The following is a 15,198-nucleotide window of genomic DNA, read 5'->3' on the forward strand; positions in this document are numbered from 1 at the left end:
ACATAATGTTATCCAAGCAGTGCTCTGAACAGGGAAAGGACAGACTGGTTGAGTGACACTGGGCTACCTAGTCTGGTAGAAGATTTATTCCTTTTTTATGCAGAGCTGCAGGTTAGTTTGTTTTTCTTCAATACTATAGCTGAACTTTAAGCCTGTTAACTCAGAGAGACACATGAAGAAGAGTTCATGCTATCATAGGCAATTTATGCAAGGAAATTTCAGCTGAGCTTAATGTAATTCTCAGTTTATAATTTCAAGAGCTGCACAAGCCTTGTACATCAGTGACACTGAGTGTTGTGTTTGTGTGGATTCGTTTGCGAGTGGGCATTCAAAGGTAGCTGAATGACTCGTAAGCTCTTGGGACTGATGGTGCCTGATTGATTTGAATATATTTGAAAATACATTTGATACCCTCTTGGAACAAAAGATACCTGTCAACCACTATAAGCCTAATGACAGAAAGCAGATAAATGAAAGCAGGAAAAAAAAGTGCATGAAAGAAAGACACTGGCTAAGAGGAAATTATCTTAAGGGCAAGCTAGTGTCCAAAATGTAATCACTGAAAATAAACTATATAATTTAACTATTATCTCAACACATCATTGCTTTCCTGAGCTCTACAACCTGTGCATCCGCTTCAGATCTCAAGTGAAATTGTCTCTGAGTGGGGGGGGGGGGATCCCAAATCCTTGACTCACACAAATTGCCTAATTTCTTTCAGGAAACACTTGGTAAATGGCAGCAAACCACGGGGAGCTTGGGGAAACGGACTCTGACTCTTGAGAAGGCATGTTGTACAGATCATATGACATTTTGTATAGTTCTAATTTAGGTGACAGAGAGGTAAGATCCTGCTGTGCCTTGGGCTCTCCTTAAAGCATTTTTTGAGGCAGCATTTTCTGCCCAAGAATGAGGGTAGTATGTTGATCTGGAGTAGAAGATGAGTCTACATGGGCTGTTTGTGTGTCTGATGTGTGTACACAGATACAAAAGCTCCCTATGTGCTAAAAAAATGCAAAGAAAAAGGCAAAAAAAGCCCCAAACAAACATGGAAATATTTTTTTATAGGTGGTGCTGCTAGAAACTGCTGACATTCGGCAGGCAGGAAGGAAAAACATTCTTTTCTCCTCATTAACTACAAACAAGAAGTTCCTACAGAGCATTTCACGTTTTGACAGACATAGTAGTTCTCAAGCGGTACAACATTCCCCCACTCAGATCTGGCATAATTTCCGCAAAGCCCTTGCCTACATGTTAGGTATTTGCTTGTCACAGCTACTTTTCCTCTCAGAAATAATGAAGTTCTAGTAGATCTTTAGCAATATGTATGTCAGTGTTTTTTCATATTATTCTTTTATTCTTTTTGTAAGTTACTGAAGAAGGTTGCCAAATGAGCTATAGTGTACTGTAATTGTCAATGTCTATCCAAACTGTTGACCAGTGTCAATGATGTGGTTTTTAGTTTTAATTGTGTGGTTGTCTCACTTTACTATTGACAATGTTTTAGAGCCTATTTGGGGGAATAGACATCTCCTGTTGCCTCAAAACTTGCTAGTAAGCCTGTTGTAGATCAGGCAGGTTTTGTCTATTATTTCCACTAATTGCTCTGGACATATAATTCTGTCTTATTTTCAGTAGTATTTTTGAAAAATCTTTTCCCTTTTCTTTCAACATTAGCCTAGCCTGTAAACATGAGTCAGGATGAGGAGTGTAACATAAAGGAGTAGAGTCTTGAGTTGTGCAGAACTTCTAAGTAAATGATAGTGACATGACTAAACACTAATATTCAAGTCAGTATTTCTAGAATTTGTAATTAGGCTACAAAATATGCTGTCACAGAGAAGAGCTTCAGTACTGTTGAAGCCAGTGGTGCTCATGACAGTTACAGTTAGCCCAGATGTTGTTCTGTATAGACTAAAAACCTTGTTACCTTTATTCATCTGGAGAGCATGGATGCTCATTAAATTATGAAGTCGTGTTTCTTCCAAGCACTTGTATATTAATGATCCAGTAGTGCACAGAAGTCTGATTTAAAAGTAAGCAGGTACTGCTCTGTCTGAAGGGCAGGGTTGACTCCCCCCCCCAGAGCAAAGACTTCTTGGAGATGCAAAAGGGCTGTGCCCATCCACATGTTGGGGCTCAGGCTGTGTGTGCCCAGGTATATACCTGAGGTTTCCTGATACCAGCACTCCTGATACCAGCAGTCCTTTGCAGCCCCACTGCCAGGACCTTCCAAATCTTAGTTTGCTTTGAGTTTTCAGATTATTACTCAAAACTAGAAAAGTTTGGGAGTGCCCTGGAGGGATGTGACATTAACTGGGGAGAAACCTGTTCCTCTTCAGAAGGAGAAACCAAATGTTGCTGTTGTAGCCAGCAAATCTAGAGAAAACTTATTGATATCTGCAGCATTATTGTAGACTTGTGCTTTTTTGTGTGGCCCCAAGTCCCATGCACAACTCATTTGCTGAAACCCAGGGTCAAAGCCAAACAACATGGGACTACAAACTGGGTAATTTGCATCAGCTTTTTAACAGGTGTGTGGACTTTGAGGATTGTGCCTTGAAACTTAAACTGCATAATGGGATCTGCACTCTCACCTGTCATAAATGTGACCTGTGTACTTATATACCTTCTCACACATCTACACCTCTACATACCAGAGGTGCAACTGAGCCTAGCATTAAACCCAGGAATTGTCTGTGGTAATAGATAATGGAAGTGAAACCCATTGTAGATTTTGGTGGGAAGCTTCATGAACCTGCACTGTTGATCTATATTTTGTGAGAAGGTGGGACCAGTAATTCCCTTCTTTCTGACAAACCATCCCATGTAATTGCAAAAGACATAGTCTCATTTTTCCACCGTTTTCCCTGACACCTGCTAATACGCTGCTATAGGGATTCTTCATCATTATAGTCTACGTTGATTGCATGCAGCTTTGGTTTCTTTGACATCGGTGTCAAAAGCATTTTTCTTGTCAAGCCTTCTGTCTCTCTCCTTTTTTTTTCCCTCTTGCTTTCTTCTTTAAAAAACAAAAAGAAAGAAAGATTGGATCCAATTTTCATCAGACTAACATCAGCCTGAAGATATTTTCATCAGTTCTGGGCAGATGCTAGATGGACTGCGTACTAATAAATGCCTTTTTGTGATTGTTTCCCTCACACTTGAGTCCATTTTCTGTGAGCACCGTATGAAGTAATTTTAAGCTTTTAATTGTTTATGATATCTGGCGCTTCCAGACTCTGTGAATGTTTCTGTATCTGTGAAAGACAATTATTAAGCACCAGAAAAAAACGTTGCCATGCTACTTGCTGTTAATGCTGAGGAAGACCTGCCAAACCTTGCAGTATTTGTGCATGCTATAGAGGTGGAAAGAAGGGGAGCTTGCAGAGCTAATAATAGCAGCAGCTGTGTGGCTAGGAGCCTCATAATTGTAACTCCATGATGACAGTCTGATTCAAAACATGATGAAATCCTTATTTCTATCTATTCCTGTGGGTCTTGGATCAGTTCTTACAAATCAAAGTTGAAAAGAAGTTTGGATGGTTTTGCATAAGACCAAAAGATCCTGTCCTCTTCAGATGCAGGCAGGTCTTTTTTAGCATTTGACAGGATAAGGTTTTCAATTTATTCATAATGTGTTTTAAATGAAGCATCCCCTGATCTTTAAGACCGACTCATGCAGTGTTGGCACAGTGGTTGCATTTACAATCAGATAACAACAAGACCAGAATACGGTTGCTAATATGTTGGTTCTGCCTTGCCCTTCTGTTGGTTACCTTTGTGGGAGTGTGCAGAGTGTTAAAGAACATGACTTGCTACGGTTTGGCAGGCAGCATCGTTCTAGTGCATTTTGTGGGCTGTCAACAGTTCAGAGATGGTGAAACTCTTCAGTGAGCTGTTTGTTACAAGAGCAACTAGAGACAGTGGACTTCTGAATTCCTCATGTGCACCAAGTGGTCTTCCCTACTGTGACAAAACAACATGCCATTTTTAGCTGTTTCATTCAAACCCGGGCAAGTTCCAAAGCGATGTCAAATCTACGTAGCACTACACTCTAACGGCTCATTGGGTCCTGCCTCTCCCTATATGCAAGTGAACGGTGCAATGGGAATAAACCTTTCTCTGAAATAGGTGAACAGCCTGCTGAGAAGTTTAAGGCTCAAATCTTTGAGCCTTTATTATAGTTTCTTCTGATGTTTTTCCCTCTGGCACTTCTTCTATCACACTCATTTGGAATGTTTCCTCAGTAGTGATTGAGGCAGCAGTTCCAGATTTGGCCTATATAATTATTTAGTGTTGCCTAGGGATGCCTAAGGAAGCAATAAGAACAAAGCTTTCCTATGTGGCAGTTTCTACAAATACTTTTGCAGCTTCCAACTAATTTTACCTCAGGAGATATCCTGAGCAGGATACCAGTTTTGTCTGTTTGGTAGCCCTCTATGGCTTTCTCTACCAAGTACTTGCCCAGTCTATTGAATCCGTGACGACTTTTTGCATTCAGAGCATCCTTTATTAACACCTTAGTCATGTCTAACACGTTCAGGTAGAGAACCATGAACTTGTCTTTGGTTTGTATGTGACTCCTCCTGCTGTCATTTGATGCTGTAGTTTTCATATTAGATAAGACACTGTATAATCAATCCCTGCCTACTCCTGTTCATACCATGTCTGATTTTATATACGACTGTCATATTCTTCACTCACCTGCCCCCATCTTGTGTAAAGGAAGCAGGCGCTTAAATTACTGCCTCTGTATTTGCATCTGGTCAGATGAGATAGCGCTGTTGTTGAGCGTGTCAGCTTTTTGTCTTGTTGCACAGCAGTCTTCAGTTTTAATGGCCAACTTAGCATAGGTTCTCTGAAATGTCTTTATGAAACAAAGTGAGTACCCCTGTGCCCGTTCCCCTCTTATTACTGCTCAGTAAAAACAACTTGGAGCTATGCTGGATAGTTCTACAGAAACATCAGCAAGTAGGGAGATGGGGAAAGCAGTGGGTAGCAGTGAGCCAGCAGAGGGAAACAACTTGAAGACTCATTGTAGGATTAGTTGTTTTGCTTGACTTCTTAAAAGGAACCTTGTATTTAACTAAATGAACTGCATATTCTAGCTCTGGGCAAGAGTGAGAATTTAAGCACTGAGCACTGCCTGTTAAAGATGCTGGAAGCTAGGAAATAATTCAAACATCTCCAAAGAGTTAAAATTGGAAAGCTTAGAGTTAAATTGAAAATTCTAAAAGTGTGAACTTTGCCTGTTTCATATCAATAAAACTACTGTCTAAATCCTTCACAGTAGTAACTGACTAGATGTAATACTTCTGCAGAGATTCTTAAACATAAGACTCTAGAATCAGTGTCTAAAAGTGAATTTTTAAGCGTCTGAGGGAGCAAGGAACAGAAACATCACTGATGTCGGACAAACTCAGTCTTGAAGCAAAAATTGCAGGAATCTTTTATCAAGATGTGATGATGGATTCTTTATTACTGTCAAACTGGATGTTTTTCTAAAAGATGCAATCTAGTTGTAACAAGATTCCCTTCAGAGAATGGCCCTTCAGAGCAATTTTATGTCCTGCCTTATGCTGGAGGTCACATTGCAGTCTGTTCTTCTGGTCTTAAAATAAAGAAATTATGGAAGTCATATTCATGAAAAATGTCCATGTTGTGTTATTTAAATGGTGCTTGGGTTTCAGTGCTGAGCACAGGAAAATCCAAGTAACAGTTGCTGGGCACTCCACATTTGACAACCAAATAAGATATTTCAAGTATTCATTTATGTCCACCTAATTTTTTAATACTTTTGGGAGAAGTCTTGACCTTAATCTCTAAAGACATTGATTCTACAAATACAGCTTGAAAATTCTTTGAAGATTAAGAAGAGGCAGGGTCTTTCCTCAAAACTTACTAAAGACTTCACAACTAGTTAATACTGAGTAAAGGGAAACATGCTGGGTGTAACCCTGTCTTTCTTCCTTGGACACAGCTCATGCACGGGCAGCACTGTGGCCACAGGGTGTGTGCTCTCACAGGTCAGCGGGACATACGGGTGCATGCCTGCACACGGACATGTCAGTGCATTTCTTCACTCCTCTGGGTGCATTGTCCAAAAATAAAATTGTTATTGAGTCATCATAATGGCCGGCATCAGTTAAATATTTATATGATTGCAGCAATCTGTGCCTAACATAGCTATTTTTCAAGTTTTTGGCAAACCTAGGCTGATACCCCCACAATATTCACATTTCTGGCAGCTTGGGAGGCTTTCCCGTGGAGCTACAAGATTCAGCACCTTTTTAATAAAAGTGGAATTATGAAACGAGACTTGAGATTGGATGTGTGAACTATGCACTTTTAGGCCTGGTGTTTAAATTTCTTGTTATTTCATCTCAGTTCAGGTTCTTTGTCCATATTTTGGTCTTCACATACTGTTAAAATGCTCCCACTAGATTTGTTTCTGTGTGTTTAGGTCTTGAAGAGGATGATGTTATGGAGAACTACATAGCTTGTGAAGTAGAGGTCTCCTGTGTTTGTGTGGTGTGTAACACACAGTCTAGGAGATTTTGAGGGTACAAAGCACTATCCCTTCCGAGACAAAAATGAATGCTTGGAGAGAGAGATAAAGAGGAACTGCTCTAAAAACTATCTTTGGATCTTTGCCATAATATTTTGGGTTTAATTTTGATTAAGGTCCATGATTGTAACCCTATCAAATTCCACATGAAAAATGCTGTGTAGGCTCAGACTTCTCTTCCTTATAACAAATGAAACCTATTTTCTTTCCCTTTGTATTCTGACTGGTTGTGGGAGCAGGTGTACATACATCAACATAACAACCACATTTTCTGAATACCTTGGATGCTGCTGAAGCTGTTTAACCACTTAAAATTGTTTTTTTCCTCAACAATTATAAGAAAACAGTCCATTCAAAACAGTTATTTGTATTTTTATTTCTAAGGACTTGCACTTAATCGTAAAAAAGACAGCAACAAAAAAAAAATCCAAAATACAGTTATGTAAAGTCTTTTCAGTTACTGCTGAGCTTTGCATACTTATAACACTTATGCTTAATACATACATTTGGAGCTGTCTTGAGAAAATACAGCATTGGGGAGCTTGCAAAAAAGGAAACCAGTGACAGCTTTGCGTGGGTTTCCCAAAGACAAGTTGTTCTCTGACAGGTATTTATCCAGTGTCTTAGGAGTTAGTTAAAAGAAGCCAACCCAAGAGTCAGAGGCTGTGTCCTCTGGCAAATGTGCGTAAGTTTGATTTGCACCGCATGAGTGCAGCTTGTCACATAAATGTATGTGTATAAAAGTTCTTGAACAGGATGGGAGACCTGAGGATTGCATTTCTGCATTCACGCAGGTGATTGCTGTTGTGGTGTACTTGCCTTGTAGGTGGTGTAAGGCCTCGTGTGGAAAATGGAAATTAAGGGTCTCATTAGTGTGGTAGCAGTTACCCGTAGCAAAGGCAGTATTTATGTAATTGCTCCCTCCACATATGTTCCTGTTCCTGTTGCAGTCTGATCTCCTGAAGGTAAAGGAGTGAAGGTATGTTCAGGGCCCTGAGGCTGACCACCACACAGCAAGAAAGCTGATGGCAGCTCCTCCACGGCTGATGTACTTAGTAGCATCAACAGGGCTCATCTAGGCAGTGCAACGGAAAGCAGCGGTGGCTGTGGGGAGATAAGCACTGCCAACAACTTGTCTCTCAGTGTTCACCTTTTTGCATTTGCTAGTAAATTTGCTTCTCATGTACTCCAGCATGGAGACCACACTACCAGCTGCGTGAGATGCAGTGGCTAGTACAAGTATGGGTTGGGCTAGGCTGTTAATAAGTTATTGCTTGAGACTTGCTCCATTGCCCTCTTATATGTGTGGTGCTATAGCAGAGGCAGCTTCTGTCAAATAACTTACCCATTTATGTTACAAAAGCCAATCATTAAATAGTGAGAGGTACTCCAGTGCTTACCAGACAAGGTGCTGAGCAGGCTGCGTGGAGAAGGGGTTGGACTAGACAAGGACTCTGTGAGGTAGCCCAGCCTCTAGCTCTTTCAAGCACCCAAGTGCCTTCCCTGATGACCCCTGTGAGGGTGACCATTGTACCACCCAGTCATACGTCCCTTCTGAGCATTTAAGGAAAACACACAGTCCAGATTCACAGGTCAGACTGAGACCGCTCACGTACAAAGACATGCTCATGTACCAGTGAGCCCCATTAACTGCATGACCTTCTAGCACAGCGCCGTGCGGAATGTGGATGTCCACGCCAGCGCCAAACATGCAGACTCCGGGAAAGGGAGGGCTTGGGGACACCGAATTTTGCAGAGACAAGTTGACCTGGCTTATAGCTGCCTTGGTTTGCTGGGGCTTTGTGCCACCAGAGCCAGCCTCAGCCCGCTGCTGGGATGACCCCGAGACCCTGCCTGGCATCGCCAGGCTCCGGCTGACTGTGCCGGGCAGCCGCTCTAACGCTGGGCTGACACTCTTCCTTCAATTAAAGTGGGGGACTGCCAGCGTGTGGGAAGCCATTAGCCTGGAGCATTGTATTGATTCTCCCTTCCCAGTGAGTAAGTGCTTTTCTTTCACTTCTAAGGATTACGCTGCTTTGTCCACTTTCTACTGAGCTCACTGCAGACCGAGTTTCCTGGGGAAAAAAAAATACTGTCAAGAACCCTGTTTTCTTATTCTTATCTCACAATTACTTTCCTAATTGCAGCTTGGAAATAAAGTATCCTTCCTGCTAATTTTATTCTTTTGTATTTGGGAAACGCTGCCAAGTCTGACAAGTTTTTCCTTCCAAAAAATGCAGAGTTAAGATGTGTTTTTTCTGCTTCACAATGACAAAACTGTCAAGAAGCATTGGAGTCAGGAGAAACATGCATTTTGTGTGTGCCAGTGAAGCAGTGCTTATTATGTTTAGTTTAATTTAAATCTGTCTGCAACAGAGGGATGGGTTTATTTACACATTTCCTAATAATGATTTGAATCTGAAAGTTATTTCTGCATTGGAATGTAAGGACTTTGAGTGGATTTTCCCCAAAGCAGCTAAAGAGATCAGGTCTCAGCATTCAGTAGAAGCTGGGGGCTACATCTTTTATACTCCATATTGAAAACTTCAGCTTAGGGGACTTCCCATTTTCAAACCAGAATACTTATTCGTTCTCCTTTAATACCACACTGGAGGTTTTTTGCTTGGAAAATACCAATACCAGTGTAAAACACATGGAGTTTTTGAAGAGAATGTGTTGCCATCAAGTCCAGGGAAGAAACATTGCCTGGCTGCACTTTGGGGTTGTGTGGGAGCACTGTGAAGCTTTCATCAGTACCTTGAGACCCTTGGGCTGCTCCACAGAGATCACTTAGCCTACAGGCTCAGGAAGATATAATTAGAAGGGTAGATGGAAAGTTAATGTTTCTGTGTCCAAAATGTCCCCCTTTCCATAGAAATAAAGAAATAAATCAAGACATGAAGCTCTTCAAGCTTCTGTAGTAATCAAGCCACAAACAGCTTCCCCATGTCTTGCAGAGCCCATTCCCCACTGTCCTTGTACCCTTGACTATGGGACTGACTTGAGCTTTGCCTCATCTCTAAACTGCAAGTTGCTTCCAGAAGAGGGTATGGGAAGGGAGGGAGGGCATGAAGCACTTTTCAAACTGCTGTTGGAGAGTCCGGAGTAGTCTCTGCTGTACTGACCCCGTTAGCAGCCAAGCTGCACTAAAATAGTTATAATAAATCGCATGGCACGTAGTGAGCAAGCTCTGGGATGAGACTGATATAAGACATGGGAATGGCTCTTTGTAGTATTAGAAACCTGGTGCTAAACCATAGAGTCAGGAAAACAAATGTAAGAAGTCACTTTTAACACAAAATATAACAAGTTACTTCTTGGGATCATTATATTTACAATGGCGCTGCCCTGCTGACCTCTCGTAACTGGAGAAATCTTTTTCTTCTTTTTTTTTTTTCCTTTCTGGTGTTATAAGACAGATGGTGTATGCTCTTAAATAATGAAATAAGCCACGTTCCACACAAGATAAGACACTTGACAATGTTGCTATAAATGTGCAGAGGTTGTGCATTTGTCAGTTAAAATAAATTCTTTCAAATAATTCTTTCTCTATAACTTTTCTCCCTTAACGGATGTGCAGTTAATCACAGAGTGAAATCTCTTTCCCCTTGTAGATCGTGTTCCGGAAAATCAGCGATGTCAAACGTGAAGAAGAGGAGAGAATGAAGAGGAAGAACGAAGCACCTCTGATCTTACCGCCGGACCACCCCGTCCGCCGGCTGTTCCAGAGGTTCAGGCAGCAGAAGGAAGCGCGGCTCGCAGCAGAGAGGGGCAGAGATCCGGATGACCTGGACGTGGAGAAGGGGAACGTTTTAGGGGAGCACTCCTCCACCCGCTCGGTGGTCAAAGCCAGCGTTGTGACTGTACGGGAGAGTCCGGCGACCCCTGTGTCATACCAGTCCGCTTCAACATCTGGGGCATCTGACCAGGCAAAGCTGCAGGCCCCGACATCGGACTACGCAGGATGTAAAGCGTCGGGGGACTACCCCCGACGAAAAGGCTGGGCCAAATTCAGAGACGCCTGTGGGAAGGGTGAAGACTGGAACAAGGTCTCTAAAGCAGAGTCCATGGAGACTTTACCAGAGAGAACTAAAGCTTCAGGAGAAGCTACCCTGAAGAAGACAGACTCTTGTGATAGTGGCATTACGAAAAGTGACTTGCGCTTGGATAACGTTGGGGAGACAAGAAGCCCGCAGGACCGCAGCCCCGTCCTCACCGAGGTCAAGCATTCTTTTTATCCCATCCCAGAACAGACTCTTCAGGCCACCATGCTAGAAGTGAAACACGAGTTGAAAGAGGACATCAAGGCTTTAAACACAAAAATGACCAATATAGAAAAACAGCTTGCTGAGATACTTAGGATATTAACCTCAAGAAGAAGCTCCCAGTCGCCACAGGAGTTGTTTGAAATATCAAGGCCCCAGTCTCCAGAATCAGAAAAAGACATGTTTGGAGCTAGCTGAGGTGTTTCTTTTTAAAAAACAACCAACCAACCAACCAACAGCCCCCTAATATTTTAAATTTAATCTTTCTTGAAAACGAGTGAGGGACCAGTTCATTAAGCATGTTCCCTGTGTCTAAAAAGGTACGGTAACAGGAATTGCAACCTCATGTCAAGATGGCAGCTGACTCTGAAGCCTTTTTGACAGCAAGGGTACAGTTTCTAAAGTTTTTCTTTTCTCCATTGGTGCCCATTCCCCCCTGCTCCCCCTGTCTCCCTCGGGATGTTGGAATAAGAATCCTGACAGCAGCAGCCGTCCCCATGAGCCCCAGGTGACCTCTGAGGGTTTTGGAGCATGCCTTATGTCATTAGCTTGGGTTTTGCCTATATGAATATATGAATAAGCACTTGCCAGGGTGCTTACATTTTCAGCGTTTGGGGGGGGGGTGTTTGCTGCTGCTGTCACTGTCTCAGTCACCTGTACAGCATGTTAAATGTCACAGTATATTTTCATATATCTGAAATAATGCACAGAGCAGTAGGAGACATATTTCATTTCAGTAGACTGTGTGCTGCTTGGTACTGAAGTTACTTTTGGGTAGTCAAGGAAGGGCTAAAAAGATGAAAAAAATTGTACTTTTTAATTACAAACTGATATATTGCTAAAGCAATTATATTTAGCAACATCCTCAACAATAGCCACAGTATTTCAGGTCTGTTAATAAATGGGATCTTCCACATTCTCATTCACTGAGTCAAGGATACTGATTTTCAAAAACTTAACCTCTGTCTCAGATGTCTTTGAATATTTGTTACCTTTGCTTTTAATTCCAGCCACTGGAGGACAGAGGGTTGGGTGTGCAGCATACCTGAGCACAGCCTGCTGCACAACGTATTGTGAACATCAATAACGGGTCATGCAGATTTGCCTCCCCATGAAAATATACTGTGGCATTTATGTCCTGGTTTTGCTATGAATCTGCTCTTTTAATTCTTGTTAAATCATTATTCAGAAGTTTCTGGTTTGATAACGTTCATTGTAGCCAAAGGCTTTCACAGAACTTTTAAAGATTTTAGATTGTGGCATTTTCCTCTACATCCAGATGTATTGTTCCTGATCTAATCTACCTAGTAAGCAAATGGATAGTAGAGGTAGAAATACAGTGCTTACTGTATACAAGTGCTATTGTAGCAAGGAAACAAAAAGATCTGCTTCTTAAAGAAGGAGATGTTTCCAAAACTTATATTTTCATAACTTTTTTTGGAGGAAGATTGAAGCACTTTACCAAAACTACTCTTCATTATTCATTAGATAGGGTAGCATAGCTGGTTATCATGGCTTGGGTTATCACCTTGGCATATAGTTATATAGTCACAGTGCAGTCTCTCCACTGATCCGGTATGTTCACTGTTTAACAGTAGGTTAGAGCTCAGAAGCATGGTGCAATACTTTTTTGGGTTTTCATTTTTAATGGCAATAGGTCTTAACACAGTGTGGCAGTAGTTAAGTCTCATTCTTTTTCCATGCTACTAAGTCATTTACAAAAAACCACATGATTTTTTGGGGAAGATTTTTGTTCATGTTAAGTAAGGAAGAGGCAAGGAAAATGACCCATTTGAAAGGATTTCTGCTGGCCTGATGCTTGCACTGTGCAATGCAGAACTGTGTCAGACATCCCTGGGGAAGTGTGAGGTCCACTGATGAACCGGCACAGTGGTGAGGCCATGCCGTGCAAAGCTACCAGCTCAGGTTTTGAAGTCGGTATATTTGTTTGTATCTGTTCCTGCAGTAACTGCCCTTGCTCTCAAAGATGCTGATTATTCTGAGCGCAGCACCACCATTTCCAGGTCCAGAGGCAGCTGGTTTGGGATTTGCTTTCAAGGGTCTTGGTTTGATATAGAAGTGCCCACAGATTGTGAATTCTTACCCAAGGACTGAAATATTCCCAGGAAACACCTATTGGGATCAAATCTCTAGGTTACCTTTTCCATCCCACAAGAAAAGGCAGTAGGGAGGTGACTTGCTCTGAAACCAAGGTCCCATTTATTTATGGTTCCATGTTTAGGATTTTTCCAGTGGTAACTGGTGTCTTTTACAGTTGCACGCTGCAGACATGCAGTACCGAAGAAGGCTCTCTTTGACCAAAGTCACGCTGTGTGTTTGGTGCTTTAGTTGCTATAAGTGGCAACAGTTACCTGTAATAGCTATGGCATGATTGCCGTAAGAAATCCATACATCAATGTTTTCAGTTAGAAACCGTTGAATGATTTTTTTCTTTCTAGTCTCCTCAGTCAGTAAATTCATTGGATAATGAAATTATGCCTAAGTAGAACACAGGTGTACTGATATACAAGGATTTATAATTGATGCCCAAAAATTCCAGCAAGTTTTTAGAGATTGGCTTGGAGCCAATTTCCTAATCCAGGCAAATTGCTCATCGGTGTTATGTTCCTGATACTAGGTTTTCTTTGTAAAATTTTTGAAAGGCTGAAAGTCTTGCTGAACTTAGGAAACATTTTGTGAAAGTGTCACTCATTTACCTGCAATTGGATAAACACGGAAATTAGCTTATGCAAGGTGGGTGAGGGAGGAACTGCTTATAACCTTCAAAGTGTGTGCCTAGTATCTCCAGAACTGCAGTGCAGACGTGGAATTAAATGTGCAGTTGCAGGTTACCCAGCCCTTCGTTGCTGATACGGAGTTGAAGTATCTCTGTGTTATTTTTATGTGCCCTCAGGAATATGCTAAAGGTTATTCGGCAGGGTCAGTGCTAGAAGCCCCATAATTAGCCACACCTGTGAATAAAGGAAGACAAGTCCCCATTTGCTGGGGGTACTTCTTGCGTAGCCTGACGTTCAGTACGATACTGTACTCCTGCACACCCTGTATGACAATGGGTGGGTGCAGCACGGAGTCCTTTTTTAAGGCTTTTATGAGGCTCTTATAATGGCCTATAAAGCCATTTATAATCCATTTGTATAGCCTTCAAAGATTGTAATATACTCATGAATTATGGCCAAATCTGATTTTGTTATGGTCATGAAACTCCAGAGAAACTCTACTCCTTACGATGACACCTTCAGGGTGACTGCTCCAGGTCAGCACTGACAGCGGTCAATGTCATTCAGATTTGCAGAGCTGTAACTGAGATTAGACCCATTTTATTATGATTTTATGAACTGGGAGGCACTAAAACGAGTTCTAGGAGACTGCATCATCCCTCAGTAACCTGTATATGTTGTAAGAGAATTTGAAAAAAATATACTATCATCTAGAATGAACTTTGGTCTTTGGATTCCCTGGGCTACCGAGTGGTTAAAATGAGCAAAACCTTGCCTGCTATGGAACTAGTCACTCCTTTGAACCTCGGACTAATTTGGACCTGTGTTGTGGTGCCCATGCTCTGCCAATGCAGCACTTCTGCTTTAGAGATCGGTTGAAAGCATCAGTGTTACAAATCTGTCTTTCTCCATTGAGCCTTACACTTAGATGCCTACAGCTGGATGGTGTGCATACCCAGTGTAATTGTTACTTGTTCTTTCATTTTATTTGTCAGCTTTTCCGTTTTCTTTTGTTTCTCTCTACATGTCGGCTAAGCCTTTTCACTTAAATCATTTTCCAGCTTAGAAATGAATGCTCTCTGAACATGAGACTCTGCCCTTTAACAAGCAAATGCTTGTACATACTATAAGAAAAAAAGAAAAAACAAAAAGCCTCAGTTTTAACTGTGTTCTGGCATAGTGCTTCTGCTATTTAACAACCTGCTAAATAACCGCATTAATCTAAAAGAGATGGTGTGTTGCATTTTTACTATATGATGGAATTAGATTTCAGGCAAAAGAAGATAGTTGAGTGAAAGAGCCTGGGTTATGATTTGGTAAAATGGGAACTTCTGAAAATTCATGCTTAAACTGTTAGAAAGAATACCAATATGCAGCACGGGATTAAAAAAGCAAAACCCAACCCTAACCCCTACCATGTTCAGATACATTTACTTCTGCCTGGTATTACATGTGTACTTTTAAAAACACCATTCTTGTTTTAAATCTCTTTCACAGTGCTGCCCTGAATCCCAGCGAACACCCTGTTTAACAGCTTCGAAGGTGATGTTCTGTTTCTACAGTACTTCACTTTAATGAACCGAACAAGATATTTACTGTGAATATCTGGTGATATATTTTCAAT

At 41.5% G+C, this 15,198-nt stretch overlaps 1 protein-coding gene across 1 annotated transcript in view; it reads left to right on the plus strand.

Moving 5' to 3' along the window:
* Positions 1 to 11,136, plus strand: part of KCNH1 (potassium voltage-gated channel, subfamily H (eag-related), member 1) — a 179,910-nt gene extending 168,774 nt beyond the window's left edge. The window contains exon 11 of the mRNA XM_010576438.1: positions 10,186 to 11,136. Within this exon, the coding sequence (XP_010574740.1) occupies positions 10,186 to 11,034 (849 nt within the window). The 3' untranslated portion in view covers positions 11,035 to 11,136. The remainder of the gene's footprint in view (positions 1 to 10,185) is intronic.
* Positions 11,137 to 15,198: the final 4,062 nt, after the last annotated feature.

Source organism: Haliaeetus leucocephalus, unplaced genomic scaffold, assembly GCF_000737465.1.
Source record: "Haliaeetus leucocephalus isolate CR32 unplaced genomic scaffold, Haliaeetus_leucocephalus-4.0 Scaffold526, whole genome shotgun sequence".
Taxonomy (NCBI): domain Eukaryota; kingdom Metazoa; phylum Chordata; class Aves; order Accipitriformes; family Accipitridae; genus Haliaeetus; species Haliaeetus leucocephalus.